At 36.0% G+C, this 17741-nt stretch overlaps 1 protein-coding gene across 1 annotated transcript in view; it reads right to left on the reverse strand.

Annotated features, from left to right (window-relative positions):
- Positions 1-17741, reverse strand: part of LOC121356522 (prolyl endopeptidase FAP-like) — a 36161-nt gene that overhangs the window by 1304 nt on the left and 17116 nt on the right. Inside the window, exons 15-25 of the mRNA XM_041473066.1 lie at positions 17386-17439; positions 16931-17055; positions 15594-15641; positions 12668-12766; positions 11878-11947; positions 10477-10671; positions 8024-8078; positions 5546-5645; positions 2520-2584; positions 510-582; positions 178-251 (exon numbers count right to left, since the gene is read on the reverse strand). Of these exons, the coding sequence (XP_041329000.1) occupies positions 178-251; positions 510-582; positions 2520-2584; positions 5546-5645; positions 8024-8078; positions 10477-10671; positions 11878-11947; positions 12668-12766; positions 15594-15641; positions 16931-17055; positions 17386-17439 (958 nt within the window). The remainder of the gene's footprint in view (positions 1-177; positions 252-509; positions 583-2519; positions 2585-5545; positions 5646-8023; positions 8079-10476; positions 10672-11877; positions 11948-12667; positions 12767-15593; positions 15642-16930; positions 17056-17385; positions 17440-17741) is intronic.

Here is a 17741-nt window from a genome sequence, read left to right on the forward strand (position 1 = left end):
TCATTTGGGGAAGAAATTGAGAAGTTGTTTATGAAGAATAACAAATGAGCTAGCAATTGCCAAATTTTGAAGCATGTTCAGCTGAACAGAGTAGTTAAAAACACTGCCAAATGTCAGAAAAGCTTATTGATAAAGTTATGAACCACTTTTCAAAATGAAAAATAGTCTATTATTTACCATTGCCTGGAAATCCACCTGTGCATTAACCAGAGCTTTTGCAATTTGTGCTGAGTTCTGAAAATGTACATTATCTAAAAAGAAAAAAAAAAAGAGATTGTCTGTTGAAACGTGTTAATACCACAAAGCATAAAGTTATAGTGCATTTAGCTGTGTCCACTAATTATCAAGTGATACAGTTGACATTACTAAGAACGAGTAAGCATCTTATGATAGGTCATATGGAAATCTACCAAAGATCTAAGTCCTGACCCAATCAAAGATAGATGTTTAATGTTTTTCAAACAAAGTGATTCTGGCTCTGTGTTTGTTCTGCCATTTGCAAACCTCACCATCTGCTGTTCCATGGATGAGAAGATACTCTACATTTTGGAAATTCTTTGCTCTTGCCATCACAGTTGAATTCTGTTGAGAGGAAAAAAGAACAGTTCAGCAACTATAATTTAAACCACTTATTTATAGTGCTGAAAGGCTTTCATTACCTAGTAGAAAAACAAATCAAACAGTTGAACTGACATGACAGCAGTGACTTCATATCAATCTGACATTACAATAGAAACAAGGTATAAGGCTATATATGTGTATATATATATATATCAGTCTCTACAGAGGGATCTGAACAAGCTGGATCAATGACCCAAAGCCAGTTGTCTGAGGTTCAACAAGGCAAAGTGCCATGTCCTGCTCTTGAGTCACAACCACCCCTATGCAGCACTAGGGGCCATGTGGAAGGGTGGCTGGAAAGCTCTCTGGTAGAAAAGGACCTCTGGATATTGGTGAGAACTGCTGAACATGAGCCAGTGCATCCTGAGGTGGCCAAGAATCCTGGCCTGTACCGAAAATAGTGTGGCTAGCAGGACCAGAGAAGTGATCATCCCCCTTACTGGGCAGTGGTGAGGCCACACCTCAAATCCTGTGTTCAGTTTTGGGTCCCCCAAGAAAGACACTGAGGTGCTGGAGTGTATCCTGAGAAGGGCAGTGGAGCTGGGGAGGGTCTGAAGAGTGAGTCCTCTGAGGAGTGGCTGAGGGTGCTCAGCCTGGAGAAGAGGAGTCTCAGAAGGGACCTTAACATTCTCTATGACTCCCTGAAATTATGTTTTAGCCAGGGAGGGGTTTGCCTCCTTTCCCAGGCAAGAGTCAACTGGACAAGAGGAAATGGCCTCAAATTATGCCAGAGGAGGTTTAGACTGGATATGAGGAAAAATATCTTCATGGAAAGGGTTGTCAGGCATTGGAACAAGCTGCTCAGGGCAGTGGTTGAGTCACCATCTGGAAAGGTATTTAAAAGATGTGTAGATGTGGCATTTGGGGACAATGGTTTAGTGGTGCACTTGGAAGTGTAAGGTTAATGGCTGGACCTGATGATCTAAGAAGTCTTCTCCAAACTAAATGATTCTGTGCATCTGTGATCTGAGACTTTCGCTTCAGGACAGGAATACCTATAAATAAATACAGTTTTTTTCTTACATCATTTGCATGTGTTCTGAAAAGCACCAGCAGAAGAAAAAAATATTAATCTGCACCATATTGATGATATCTGTCCGTAAAAGGTCCCTGTGCATGCTTGGCTTGCAGCAGGTAGCTTTCTGTGCTGTCACAAATGTCTCTACACTATCAGAAACAGATTTGATATTTATTGTCTTTTCTAGGGCCAATTCATACGAAGAACAGCACTAGTCATGTCATTCCCAGAATGCTCTAATTCCTGGCAACCCAGACAGCTCCACCAAGGCTGTTTGGTATTGAACATTTCTGTTCTTTGAGTTCGGATGGAAATACATACTGAGAACACGATTCAAATTTTAACAGGAGTGTTCCACTAAGTTCTTTGGATGTTAATTCAGGCCTCTCTGTATCCAGAGCTGGTGTGTGTGCTGCTAGAGGAAACTACAGACTTCCTATCAATGTGAAGAAAAGAATGGCAACCTGTTCTAGGTAGGGGAAGCTGCTCTGATCATTTAGTATTCTTATGATCTTATTATCAGAGAGCTAAATTTGTATGAAGCAGTTTTCATATCTCAGACCGCAGTACCAACCAAAACCTTATTAACATTAACATTTTAATTCCTGTCACTTCAGTTCTTTTCTAATCTAGTGGTTTGCACTGCAGAACAGTCTGACTTGTCCAAGTAAGAAAATAAGGACTTCCATTTAGCATTTTTGGGATTTATAAATACAAACCCACAATTAATTATGGAGATAAGAATTTCATGGCAGTAGCTTTGCTATAAAATGACTGTAGCATGAGAGTGGGTGGGCCACTTTCTTCCTTCACAGTTCTACTTATCCATATAAGTGTTATTCAAATTTAAGGCAGAATGGTACAGAAACAGAATTCTCACCTTATAGTGCTCAAGATTATCAGACTGTATAGGAAGACCCATAAATCGTTCTGTGTAGATCGATGCTGAAATTAAATAAGAAAAAAGCTATAGATAAAAAAAGTGCAGCTGTTTTGCGGCTTCAGTGACACATAGGAAATTAAATTATGTTTAACTCTGCCTGTTCTTGGTTTCCTCATAACACACTAAATTTACACATATTTTACAAATCAGCTACGAAGGCTAGTTATTCACTGTTCTCCAAACCATCTTTGCAGAAATAGTGGTTTTATGCTCATCTAGCTTTTGGGGATAAAGTTAATTAACTGATACAGCTTTATGCTGTTGGGTTGAACTCCAGAAGCCAGTTGAATAAGGCAATGAGCCAGTAAAGGTGCAGACTAATTCTGACACCTTAAAAAGAGGAGCTGAGGATTTGCATGTGTATTAACAGTAAATATGAATATGCATGTTGTCATTTTCCTATTGAATGTATATATGCAGCAACTAGGGGGAACAGGACAGGATAAAGGCATGAACTGAAAAGTGGCCCACTGTTTTCCAGGGTCTGTTCAATTCCTTTTTCTAACTATAACAAAGACTGGTAACAGATTTGACAAAATAAATGTGAATTACTGAACAGTATCCATCACCAAGAAATCAGTAGAAACATCTCTCTTTGACCTGCCTTGGTATTTGTACTTTAACTAGGAGCTGGTATGAAAATTTATGGAAAACTGACACAGCAGCTGCTACTACCAGAAGATTGCTTTCTTTATGACCTTGCCTTGAAAGAGGAACTGACACATATTGAGCAGTCAAGCTGTAGTATTACAAGAACTTTATTTATTTAAGGAAGTCAGGGCTTTCTGACAAAGAAGAGTTGTCATCTTTCCCTCCAAAAAGACAGGTGATGGCCATTGTAATCATTAAGGATTTGGGATTGTCTATCTTGTCCAGTTTGATACTATGTATTAAAAAAAAGAAAAAAAAAGAAATGATACTCCTCCCAGGAAAAGAAAATGTATCAATTTACTCTTGTTACCATAGTTTATTATATATCATTTACGTGTGCTACCACTGAGAGCTAAAGATGTATACTATGCCTCCCAGATCAGCCAAGCAAGGCTTCTGAAGATAATTTGTAATATAAGTACCGAAAAAAAATTAAGTAGCCTATCTTTTATCAAAATCCTTTATCATTCCATGAAAACAGAAAATGTGCAATATCTGTTGTCAACACAGTGTCAAACAACCATATTGGGCTTAAGTTTTCAATAAAATAGACTCTTTCTGAATCGCTGGCATTTCTACAGTATTTTGAGCCAATTTTTCCACCCTCTTCTACCAATATAGCTACAACAAGTCCACAGAGGTCAGCAGAATTGCATTATAATGACTAAGTGGAAGATTCAGCTTGTCAATTATTGAGAAAGGAAAAGCAGATGAATTTAAATAAATTTTAATAAAACAGTCACAGATAATAATGCTTTGAACTTTACATTGTCCCTGAATGGAATCTTCCTTTCCATCTTATAACTGCTCAGCTCTGACTCAAAATGGAGGGGGGTGGGACAGCTTCTGACAAAAGATTATGGTCCAGAATCTCATCTGTGCACCTAAAAGAGGGTTGGACAGAATTTAGAAGCTCTAGGGGCCAGAACATCCTGTGACATACTGATACTACTCAGAGACTCAAGGATGTAACATCCTGCAGTTTTGCCCCTAACACAGTTCACCCTAATGTTAACAAGATCTGCTTGCCAAAACTTATGACTCATGACTTCCTTTTGTTTCCTTCCTTCCTTAGTGGAGGTACATTTGCCTGTTTGGATTTTATAGTGTATTTTCAGAAAGATTCTTTAATTGCCACCTGAAAATATGGGGATGTAGAGATTGCAGTGGTCCAGGTCTAATCTGCTTGAACTTAAAAGCTTCATTTGAATTGTGATGCTGGGTCAAATTTTTATAACACATCTTTTATTAAGGGACCTTTGCAAAACCACCGCTTTATGCCTGCATTCTGAAAATAATTTTGTGATTATGAGTAAAAATGTCTTAAAAAAAAATCTTGACGCCAGTGAAAACATGAAGACTATGCTTCCTGTGTCATACAAATATTTTCCCCTTTGTTTGCAAAACACCATAAATACAAGGAATGTCTGTGCAAGCAGTCAGGGAAGGAATCTTTCCCATTTAACCAAAAATTTTTCTCATAACCAAGACTTCTTAGAAAACGACCATATGCTAAGTAAATGTGTTCAAAGTGCTACATTTTACTCATTGAAAATATTCATGCCATGATTTTTTTTTTGCACTAAGGTTCCTTAACACCATGCCAAAAGCTTAACAGGTCGGCAAGTATGAGTATGTGCCTGCTTTATTCACACGGGAAGGCCTTGGGAATATACACCCAGTGTTGTTTCCTCTCAACGGTTTGGAGCCTAACTCCATAAATATAAATAAAAATATGTATTGTACTTATTGTACAACAATACAGGTGTGGCTGAGAAACATTTAGAGGGAGAAGTATTTAATTAAAAAATATTATATTGAACAAAAGATAATATTTTCTTGCACTTTTTCCACTGCTTTTTGGAAACAACTTTGCAGTCATCAGAAATACTGATTCCTGACACAGGTCATCTGTGGTTTCAGAAGTTGAAATGTACTATGATTCTGTTGCTGGCAGATAAATCAATCCAGCTGTTTCTGAATTCAGTGATAATGCTTTAATAGGACTTTAAGGCAGATCACTCCTTAATAGCAGTTTATTGAGAGGGCTTTATACACTTACTGTTATAGAAGTGCATATGGAATTATCCAGACATACCTTCTTTGTGACAAAATCAGTTCCAAACTGCCAGTTGCACTCAGTTATTTTCAGCAAGAAAAACATTAAACTTAAGGTCTTAAAAGTTTTAAATCTAGGTAATTTGAATGTCTTTATGTTTCAAATTGCCAGTCTCCTGCAATGATTTAATTTAAGAAGTCATTAAATGCTACATCTTGCTTTCCAATTCAGTATTTATGACAAGTTTCCATACCATAATATTCCCAGCTGGAAACAGGAGCCACAGCCATTCCGCATTTAAATACTCCACTACCAGATCCAAGTGCCAAAGAAGTTACATAGCCACCATAGGACTAGGAGGAAATCAAAGAAAGTTTAAAATTAGTACTATCATTCTGTTTTCTGAATCAAACTCATATAAACTAATTCCAAATTAACAAATTTGCTTTGCATGCATGAAGGACAAAGTAACAAAAGGTTGAGAGTTTTTTGAAATTAATGTATTGATATCAAATGGATCTGATGTAATTTCTTGTGAGAGAGATTAGACAAATTTATCAAATAATTTCTTTTTTTTTGCTGCTTCTTCAATGTTTATCACTGTTTTCATTAGCACTTACAGTCACAGAGAAACTGAATTTCGTAGCATCCTTCATGCTAATTTAACGCACCCTATAGGTCAAAACAGGGCTAACTTCAGATGGAAATGATACTGACTGCAGTCTCATCCATAGCACACATCCTCTCCACTCCATCTACTTCAACAGTGATCAATGCTGTCATATTTTTTTTCCTAAAACCAAACAGAAACCTTCCTTCTGGCAGCTTGTTTTCATTGCATCTCATCCTTTCAAGGTGCACCTCCAAGAAGAGTAGAGGTTTTTTTCCCCCCCCTTAACAAACTACCTAGGTTTTGCTAAAGATCAGCATATTGAACTGACTCAGTCATCAGTACTAATATACTCATTTTTTCAGGATGGAGCAATTCCTCCCTACTGCCTGCCACTGTTCCCAGTATTTTCTGGCCTGATTCCTCAAACTGGGACGCAGAAAGGAAGAAAAAGTTCACAGCCCTAAGAAGGATAAAGCAGTAAGTAAGCCTGGATATAAGAATAGATCTGTGAAACTGAATGGGGCTAGCTGCTGAGAAAGGAAAATAATGTAAATAAAAAGCCTTTGGTTTGGCTCTCCACAGGATGTGGAACTGAGGTCGGAAAAACTCATATAAGGTCTTTGCAAAATAATGGGTTTCTGTTTACTTTGGAATGGAGGAAGGGATAAAAATATGGTGTGTCATGAAAAATTCTGAGGATTACTTCAGTAGCATATGAAAGACTAAGGGAAGTAAGCAGAATTATTAATTTTTTTTTTTTTGTACAGAAGTTAATTTAGTCCATCCTCTTAACTTTCCAGCTTGAAATGACAGTGAGACATAGTAGTAGAAATCCTAATTAGTAGAATTTCTTCAACTCATCTGATTTGCTATTTGATCTTTCAAAAAATCAGTCCACAAGGCTAAAAAGTAAGGGATTAGGATTGGGCAGATAAATATATTCACAGCAACAGGCCAAGAGAGAGAGTTCACAATCCAAGTTACTTTGGTAGTTATTTAAGAGCTTTTGCCATATAAAAGAGTTTGTTGAGTCTGAAAGCACAAGCTCATGCACAGTCACCAATCTGCAGCCTATAAATAAGGAAACACCTTTCAACTAATTTCAGTTTACAGACCAGGAAATGGTATAATAAATTGGAAATACATTGGAAAAAAAGGTTGAAAGGTTTGGCAGTAGTGCCTTTATTTTACTATTATATCCACTACTGGAATACAATGTGTCCAAGCTCTTAGTTGGTTCTGGAAACACTGTGGTGAAATAAAATATGATGAGATTTAAAAAAGAAAATATTTTCTTGAGACCTTAAATTACCTAATGTCACTTTAGAATTATCCACTTCTAAGTATCTGTGTCATTTAATTTCACCATATGATACCCATTTTAGTCTAGTGTTACAGTAGTAACTGTACCAAAGTAACTTAAATATTGGTTGGTAGAAGCTTCATAGAAAGATTTTAGCAACTCTGCTCATGTGCTGTCTAAGATGAGGCAATATATCTGGTTATTAAAGGTTCTGGGAGCATTACAAAGAGAAATACATGAAAAAAGCAAAGATGAAAAATAAACTGGTTAATAATTTGGAATGACTCCCATACTGCCCAATTTTTCCACGTCTTGGTGAAGCCTGTCAATGTTGTAAACCCCTCAGATCCAGATTCATCCCTGATGACCATTGCAAAGCCAGCCAAGTACACAGTGATTCAGGATGATGCAGGGGTCACATTTTCTGATGAGAGATAGTCATAGGACTTTTCTTACTATTTTAAACTCAGATCAGAAAGGACAATACTTGCATTTTGACAGTAAGTCCCTAAATTAAAAGTAAAGCCAAATAAAATGTTTTAATTTGGCTTAACTTCCAGTCCAAACAATGTATTAGTCATAAGCTTTTCAAAATTATTATATTCCCTCTTGAGTTGCCAAAGATTCCTTTTTGGGGTCTTGAACTGTTGCAATTGTATGTATATGAGTAACAGCAGGAACCATCCCCTTTGGCAATACCACCATACATTTGCAGAAGAAATTTTATATATACATAAGACAGAACTAGGAAAAATAAAAAAAAAATCATACTGCAGGATTATTTAAAGATAGATATAAAAACTCCAATCACTTACCCAGCCCCATATTGCTATTCGTTTCTCATCAATAAAGCCCATTTCTATAAATTTTCTGTGGAAAATAAAATCACAGAAATAAATGCATTATTACAAAAAATTGCTAGTACAATAACGAATTAGGAAAAAATAGTTTTTCTTGCACCTTTTTTACCACACATTCCACCAATTTGAGCAAACTGACAATCAACATAGCATGCCTGATTTCTACAAAGCATCAACTATTCAATCAATAGGTGTTGGAAGGGAAGAGGAAGACTTTTTCCTGAGAGAAAAAAAAAATACTGAAATCAATACTTTCATCATAATAATTTTTATTCCACTGGATGAGAATAATTTTCATTACTTTAGTGCCAAAGGTGCAGGATTACCATTAACATTCAGATTTTATTGTGCAAGATGCCCAATATACTGATGTCACAGTGATCGTTCGATTTCTCAACAGGAACAGTATCGACTTCTGAGAAGATTAGGGATTCCCTGGAGAAATAAGCTTTTTTTTATGTGCCTGAAAAGTAAAAAGCTCTTATGGCTACTTTAATAAAAAAATAATAATGAAGGAATCATCTATTAATGCTCCAAGCAGGTAATAATCTTGAAATGTATAAAAGGTGAAAAACTTATGCTCTCAAGAGTCAAACAGGTCAAATATTAGGCCTCCTACAAATATCCTGTTTCAGAGAGTGGAGACTGTATTTCTAAAGATGTATTAGCAACAGCAAAGAAAAGATGATGAGGCAAAAGACCACAAAGGGTTGAGAGTGACAGATAAACACAATAGGTTCAGATACACATCAGGACACATAGTAACCTTATTTACTACGACAAGGGCAAGTGATTGACAACACCCAAACAACGGGATACTATCTGGGTGGGACAGAGTTAGAAAAGCCAAAAAATTATTATTGAATAATTAAATAATTATTCAATTATTGTTATATTACTGTCTTAATCCCTGGGGCTCCACCTACAGTAAAAGCCCCTCCACGAACTTCCCGCTAGAGTATAGAGACTCTCTAAAAATCATGCATCTTAATCCATGTGTTAGATCAGGAAGATGGAATGCACTACATTTAACTGAATAAAAATTTAGTCTAGGTGCTGACAGAAAACTGGGAAGTGTGAAGTCTGAGGTCATTTTTTCATGGCCTGTCTCAGGAGATTTTGCAACTGCAGAATCAGTTTAGTTTCCCTCTGATATTCTGTGTCTGAGTGATGATTCAGAATAATATAGAAGCATTCTTCTGATATTTTGAAGTATGCCACTCCTCCTAAAAGTTTCAAGATATAAAATAAAATAATAGAATAATAGAAAAACTTGACATGATATACAGCTATTCTGTTTCATTTATCACTGAAAAGTATAATGAAGCATTTATATTTATAACATTGAGGAGGAAATGAATTATCACAAAGCAGAAAGAGGAAGGAACAGATATCCTTCTAACACACACTTTTAAGTATGGGCAGTACTCTCAAACAAGCAGAGAAAGTAGTGAAAACCTGGGTTGCTACATGCAATTTTCAGCTAAAATACTCCAGTATCTTAGTGGAGTCTGGAGGAAATAGGGCATTTACTGTTGCACCTGGAAATCTATCTATCTATCTATCTATCTATCTATCTATCTATCTATCTATCTATCTCTGATCTCTCTGAAATCTATCCAAACTATCTCTGATGGGCCAAATTCCACACCAAAGGCTAGGCTAAATTCCTGCCTTGCAGTCATCTCTGTGGGGTTCAAACTAACACTGCTTCAAATGCTCACTTTAGCAGTGCTACTGCATCTGTAAAATTAACAAGACAACCTTTCTTTGCAATCCTCATCTTTCACTTTCTCCCAAAATCACTGCATAGGGAATCAGTTTCCCCTGAAACACTTTAAGGTGTTTTCATGCAAAAGAGCAGCTGTTGGGGAACACTTATCAAGGGACCTCAGGTACCTTCTGTTCTTAACTATCCTGTAACAGCACAGAATGCAAGTTTGTGACTAACTGACTTGTAGAACATTTGTGTTGGTTTGTTTCACTACAAACTTCTCATTTAACCTTTAGCTAATCACTGAGGTAAATCCCTATGGATCTCTGGCTAATCTATACAGTCACTAAAGCAGGCTTGCCCTATAGGAAATAACTTCAGAAAAATGGATAATTGGCTTAACTTTCACCACTGATAACTGTATTTCTTTAGGTTTAGGATTGAAACCTCTGATGATTCTCTCATGCAATGCTAGTGGTGACGTCCAAATGTGGACTTAGTGATATATGGACTTAATATACCAGACAAAACCTCACTGACATCAGGCAAACATGAATATTTTATTTTTAGAAGTATTTTTGTTTTATATGCTGGAGACCTCAAGTCTTCAGAAGAAAGTGAGAATTCAGTTTTTCTTTCACCTTACTACTCAGTGTGCAAATACCACAGCTATACAGGGAGATAATCTACTTACTTAACTGCTGAGATTTGGTCCTCAACTTCATAGACTCCAAGTCTTCGATACACTGCATGTAAAATCTTGTCACCTTGATAAGCTGTCCCTCTGCCATCCACCAGAGCAACAATTATTCCCTCTTTGCTTGCAAGATAGGTTATCCAGCTAATGCTAAAGGTTTCCTTTACATTCTGACTGCAAGGTCCTCCATACCTGAGGATGAAAATTCACACATTTTCAATTCATACTTACAAATTTATAAATTTATTGGACACTGGACTATAGCTATTGGCATCGATAACATTTCCTTGACACATATTTTGCTACACGACTGTGGTTCAGAGAGCTCAGTAGACAGACAGTTCTACTACTATTTTCAAGTAGTTATGGGATTTTGCTATCTAAAATCCATTTTACTCATTTAGGTCTTATCCCTAAGGGAAATAATTAGTTTCAGCTCAGACTAAGTGGTGCAGTATCAGCTGCTTGTCCCAAGGGGAATCCTTGGAAAAGCCATCCCTCAAAGATTCAATTCTTTGCTCTCTCCAAATTCCTTAGGAGTAACACATCCCCTTTTGGTGCTTTTCTGCTTTTTTGGTATTTGACTTCCACATGCAGTCAGTAATGCCAAAAAAGAGCAAGATTAAGAAGTACTGCTCTTTATGCTTTTTGGCTATCCCCAGACCTTATTTGTTTCAGCAGGGATTATCATGTGCTGTTGGAACTGCGGGCAGAACACACCCCACATAGCTGAGCAAACAGAGACACTCCTCATGAGAATGGCCTAATGCAAATTACACATTTGACCTCAAGGACAGGACTCTTCTACTCTAAACTTCAAACATACCTAGCATTCTTGGACCTTTGGATAATCGCTGGTTAATAAAAAATGATGTAATTGTTTATTACACCACTCAGCTCTCCTTTCTGCATATTTTTTTTCATTTTTTTCACCACTGCAATTTTTATTGCTTTTCTGCCTACAATAAATTATGTAAAGTGCTCTTAACAAGCAAGTCCACATGGCTTAGTTTTCTTTTCATCTTAAAAATGAAGCAGGCTCTTGTATTTTTTCATATTAGCAAAGCTGAAATCAATACTTTCAGACTGCCTCATGATAAACAGAAGAAGCAACAGAGCTAAGATCTACAAGGAGTAACCAACATGGTTTTAGCCTTTCTCTTTCTCTGAGAAAGTAATACTTACCATGCTAAGATTAACATTAAAATCCTTATTGATCTCCATTGGGATGAATTTATATTCCAGAAATACATTGAAAAGACCACAACAAATGAAACAGAACTAAGAAGATTTGCTTTTGCTTTATAAAATGTTGCACATGTCCCAGGTTTTGTTAAATTAGAAAAAGTATGTTTTCTAACAAAACAACAAGATTCAAAGAAAGGAAGAGTTACATACACCTGAATAAGTAGAGGGTACTTCTTGGATCTATCAAACTGTGGAGGTAGAAGCATTTTGTACCACAAAGCTAGAAAAGACAAATTAAAATTAGATTCTTAATGGTTGAAATGATTCCTCTAGGCATAATCCAGAGTCTGGTGTAACAGTATATGAACATGAATCAGCACATAGTACACAACGCATGAACTGTGAATCACAGAACTGATGCAATTAACTGTTTATATTGAGCTGTTGAAGAACAGCTTTGAAGAAACCCACATTTACTTTAATTTAGCTATGCTAAATTATTACTTCACAGAAGTCTAGGTTCTCAGTTTTTCCAGGTGCCTAGAAAAGCCTAACTGTTTTAAAATAATCAGATATTAATTTTGGAAATTTTACACTGTTTTATTACCACGGGATACTGTTGGTAAGTCACTGCTGAAAAGAGCAGTGCAAGCAAGTCAATATAATGCATAACACATGAAAAGCAGTTTACATTTCCCATTTGATTACCACCATATTATATTGTTTTTACACAATATTGAAACTCCTTACCAATAGTAGGAAGATTTTTTAAAAATGTGCATTGTGAAACAAAAGTATTTTAACTACAATTTTACTGAGAGATACCCTGAGGCATAGACAAATCAACTGTTATTGAACAGGGCAGAACCAGGCCTCTTCTTCCCAATATGACAGGCCAACAACTTTGTTCTACAGAAAGACAATATTTACTATAACAAAATTAAGGCAAAATATTAAAATGGTAAGAATAAAAAGTGCAATGAAGATGTGTAATTCTTACTTAAACCATCCACTTCAAGCTTATTAATTTCTTCTTTTGGCAGTCTGATATCTTGCAAAGCAGACTGCAATTCCCAATTGTCTTCCAATACTCTGAGCTCTAAGTAAAAGAAATGCCTGAATTATTAACTGATTTTTGTCAATTTCTCTTCAGTAATTAAGATTCCTTTACTTTGTGTTATTAGAACAGAAAGGAAATCTGTGAATTTTACAAGCAGAGTAATGAAATCCACTCAGACACTTCTAATTGGGCTTGATCATGTAGCTAAATGAAAGAAAAGCACTGGGATTGCAGTGCACAAATATTCGTTAGATTTTTATAGGATGTACATTTTGCAATGCAAATCATTTCACATGTTGCCTCTGAGTGTTAGAGTCCCGCATGTTAAGAGGAAACAGCTTTCTCCTGCAGATCCCTCATCCCAGTTTTGTAAAATGGGGGAGCTAGAAATGCAAAATTCATGGCACTGTGTAAAACACAGTCCTGTATCTCCTGCATCTCCTCTCCTGCTTATCAGACTAACATCACTTTAACCTCCAAGACCCTTGGGCAGTGTGGTCAACCACGTGGTCCTCAGGGAATATCTTCTTTCTGGGTAATGCAGGAAATTCAATTTCTCAAGGGGTTAAGGCAAATCTTCACTTAACTACTGCACAATACGTTCCTACACAAAGACACCAGACTTACCATCTCACTGTCCTTATTACTGGTCACTTAGTAAATGTTTTTTTTTCCTTTTTTTTTCTTTTTAAAATATATAATTTATTGTTTTACTTGCTTTAGACCAATATCAATTACATAATTTAAAAATTACTGTTTAAAATTTAATTAACTTACAGGACAGATTGCAGAACTGTATATTATTAACCCATTGGTTCTTGTTTCTTTATGTGTTTTCCCATGAGTAGTGAGGGATGAAGAATATTGGAAACATAATGGAAATCTGTGACTTTTAGCTTCACTTTCAGAATGAAAGAACCTTTTAAAACTGCAGGAGATTTTTCTTTTTTCCTTTACCTTTCCCTTCTCCTTGTTTCTGGAAATGTTCCAAAAAGTACAAGAAGTATTCTTCTCTCAACATATATTGAGCTAGGTAGTGCTTAGGACATGCCAGAAATATAATACTGGAATTCGTTCTTTCAAAGTAGTCTTGACAAGTTTTGCAGATTCAAGTGGGCTTTTTTATGGCTGAAAGATCATCCTGCTTTTGGATGCTCTTGCAAACTCAGCTGAACCCTTTTCCAGCCTTCTCCTCAAAACTCCTGAAACTTTCCCATTACCACAACTGAATTGTAGGCTTCGTGGAAGGAACTTCCAAACTGATCTATGTCAGTTTAACTGTCTCCTACTAAAATTCATGGGTGAGATAGTTTCAAAATGCTGCCAACTGCAATGAAAATGGATTTACTAAAAATAGTTTTGCACCACGGAAGAGATTATGAAAGCAAGGAACTGAAGGAAAATTAATTCTAAAAAGGTAATGAAGAATTTAAAGAGAAGCCTGAATTTGTTTTTATTCCTGAGAATAACATCACAGAAGAGGGAGGCATGATGAAACCAGTGGTGAAAATCCATTACAGGAAACTGTTCTCTGCTGCAGAGAGGTTAAGAAACACATAACTGCAGCTGGGCACTTATTTGCATTTCAAGCAATGCATAGTTTGATAAGATAGTAGGGGTCCTTTACGTAAAAGGTAACTGAATCAGAAAAAACAAGAGAGGTATAAAAATGGATTAAATTAAAAAAAAAATCCATACATGCATTGTATTTAAACCTTCTGCAAAAGAAACACAGAACACAGTGTTTCTATACCATAAGTACAATAGACATGTTAATCTATCTTTTTTCCATTTGCAAAAATTTTTAAGTGGTTATAAAATAAGATGTACCAACTGGTACTGGAGTCTAAATAATACAATGTTGCAATTCACTGAATTCTACATGAATCACCACAGATTAAGTTAGTTTAACAATACTGCAGCATTTGTCTTATGTTTTTGTGTGTCTTTTGGTCAGACAACACTCAGTTAACAGTGGGTTATCAACACAGGCTGAACTGTTAGGACCATTACAACTACCAGCTCATTTCCACTGATTATTGGGGAAGGAAGGGAATGCTAAATCTCTGAAGTTGATTCAGAACCATGGTAGTTTTCTATCATTCCAGGAACTGAAGGCTTAAAGTTGGAGAAGAAGTTTTAGGGAAAAAAACAAGGGACAGAAGGAGAAGATTCCCTGCAGAACAATTAATATTTTCATACTTAGAAAGTTCTTGCTTGGCTTGGTTGCAAACAGTCTTCACTAACAGGCTACTTAAAGAAAACGGGCTCTGAAGGTTTCTTGCTGAAGATCACACTTTGTATCAATAATTACACCTTGTCTGAAGCAGTTATTTGAACTGATCATCTGAAAGAGCTTCTGCTCTTCTCTGACATCTCTACTGATGGCTGAAGAAGTCATTGATCCAAATTCTAATTAGTACAGCACAACAGGTCAAACTGTAAACTCTAAATAGTACACTACTGTCTTTTGTTTAAGGTAGTGTTGCCCCATGAAAAATAAAGTCTTGTGTTCATCCAAATGTGAAAAGGAATATTCTGGAAATCACAATAATGTTTTCTACAAAGTTCGACTCAAAATTTGGTAGACAGAGTTGACCATTTTATCTATACTGTGTAAACAGGAAAAACAGCAGGATGCTATGAAAGTGCTGGACTCAGGAATTCAGATAAATGCATCAATGTGTTCATTCATGTTTGGATTTTACTGATGAAGAAATCTAGAAAGACACTAGTTACTTTAATACCAAACAAGATGAAAGGCTTCTTGATCACAATGCTATATATTGTACTAGAAGACCTTGATCTGGGTTAGAGGCAAAGGAGTATACCAATTGCTCAGAAATAGGCAGGATACTTGCGGTACCTCTATCACCACGGTTCTCAAAAAGAGTAGAAATGGGAATCCCAGGACCTGTTGTAAGAATGACAAAAAGTCAGTTTACAGTTTGAAGCTGGAATTTGGTGATGCAGTGCATACTACATTAACATTGATAAATGACAGGAGTTAAAGAGCTCAAAGCTGATGTAAAAATCTGAATCTTCTCTGCTGTATAAGTCACCAGTCCCTGCTACAATACTACATAAGGTACTGTGTGTACAAAGACTTGGCACTGCTTAGCCAAAAATCTGAATCTTCTCTGCTGTGTAAGTCACCAGTCCCTGCTACAATACATAAGGTACTGTGTGTACAAAGACTTGGCACTGCTTAGCAAACATAATAGAAGCAATTTTAAATCTACTGACGCTTCCTCCCTAGAGATGAAGTGACATCTAGTTAATACCTGAGATGTGATTACATAAGGTGAATGCAGAACTAACAATGTGAAACATTCTTCTGAGAACATGTCACATCGTATTTGTGAAGGTGAGTGCCTTTCACATGGTGATGACCTTACTGACTATTTTGTGCAAGAATGATTGAAAGGTGTTGTTATTTGCTGCATTTGGTTCTCTCCTCAACAGAAGTTCTAAGGAACTTTTCAGCTGATCAGTCGGTGCAGAATCACAAGAACAGCAAACTTTATAAGAAGTACACTGAAGGAAAACCTTGGATCCTTTTCCTCTTTGTTTTAGATTGTGATGTCACTGTTTTTTGAGTACAGCAGTGGATGAACTCTCAGGTCACTGAAACCACCTGATTTATTACAAAAGAGCTAAGACTTCCTTTTATACTTGTGTCTTGCAAGCAGATTTAACGACCACATATCTTGAATTGAATTTTTCTTAGATCATTTCTAGAAAATGTTCTCAGGTGCTAAATAGCCAACATTCATGGCTGACACAGGTCTTCATTTCAATTGGGAAACACAGTACAGTAGTTTCTCACATCTAACTTTGATCACATAAACTGGAAAACAGTATATGTTTCTAAATCCTGTTCTGGCGTCTGCAAGAAAAAACATGCCTTTCACGAGCTGGATTAAAATCTGTTTTGTGGCATGAAGGACATTCATAAATCCATTTTTAATTCTCAAAATCCCAAGCTTTTTCTTGAAAAAGTGAAAAAAATCATGAATAGATCTGTATTTACTGAAACATCACAACATTTTTGAACATGGGAAGTCTCTTCCTGGAAATCCTTCCTGGTTATTGTGAAATTTTTGTGAGTCATACAAAAATAATTTGGGATAATCAGCATTGATAGTGCTGATAAATTTTAAAGAACAACTGGTTATATGTTTGGCCCTATGCCATACATACCATAACAGATCAAGGCATAGTACTTCGAATGTTCACTGAATCTTGCTGTATAATACTGGCATCTCTCTTTCCTTAAATTGCAAGTAATGCATTGCTTTCTCATAGGTTTACTTCCAATGCTGATTCTAAGACAAAAATCAAACAAAGCAATCATTATTTTGCTAAAATTAACTTTATATTTGTCTGTCTCATATTCTTGGATGCAGGACCTGTACTTTCAGAACAGTTAATTTAAAAAGAAATGCTTGGTCTTTTTATCAATTTTCCCCAAAGAGTATATTTAAATGTTAAATGGCATTTCTCTCAATTGTCAGACAGAATCTGAGGTTAAGTTTTAGTTAAAATAGCTTGTGAAATTACACACTAAACATCTTGAAACTAAATTGTTTTATTGACAAATCCAGAGACATCTTCTATTAACCTACTATCATTAAGACAATGTTGATAACACTTACTTGTAAATATTCCTTCTTCCTGGATAGCCTTCAAATTCATTGCTTGAATAAAAACTGCAAATTCATTTATATGTTAATAAATAATCCATAAAGTGATGACCTATGAACAAGCATCAAGATGAAAAGCTGTCTTGGAAGTTAATTTAAACTTTTTGAGATTTCTGCATGCGATGGAAGAGTAGTTAAGCTTACATACCTTTCATCTCAATAAATCTTTGCTCAGACTATGATTAGGTGACACATAAGCCATATAAATCGGAGTTCTATCTTAATTCTCATGAGCTAATCTCTCCAATTATGTAAGCTGCTTCTATCTATACAGTAAGCTCAATGAGAGATCATAAAAAGACAAGTAA

Source organism: Pyrgilauda ruficollis, unplaced genomic scaffold (assembly GCF_017590135.1).
Source record: "Pyrgilauda ruficollis isolate IOZ18807 unplaced genomic scaffold, ASM1759013v1 scaffold3, whole genome shotgun sequence".
In the NCBI taxonomy this organism is placed as follows: Eukaryota; Metazoa; Chordata; class Aves; order Passeriformes; family Passeridae; genus Pyrgilauda; species Pyrgilauda ruficollis.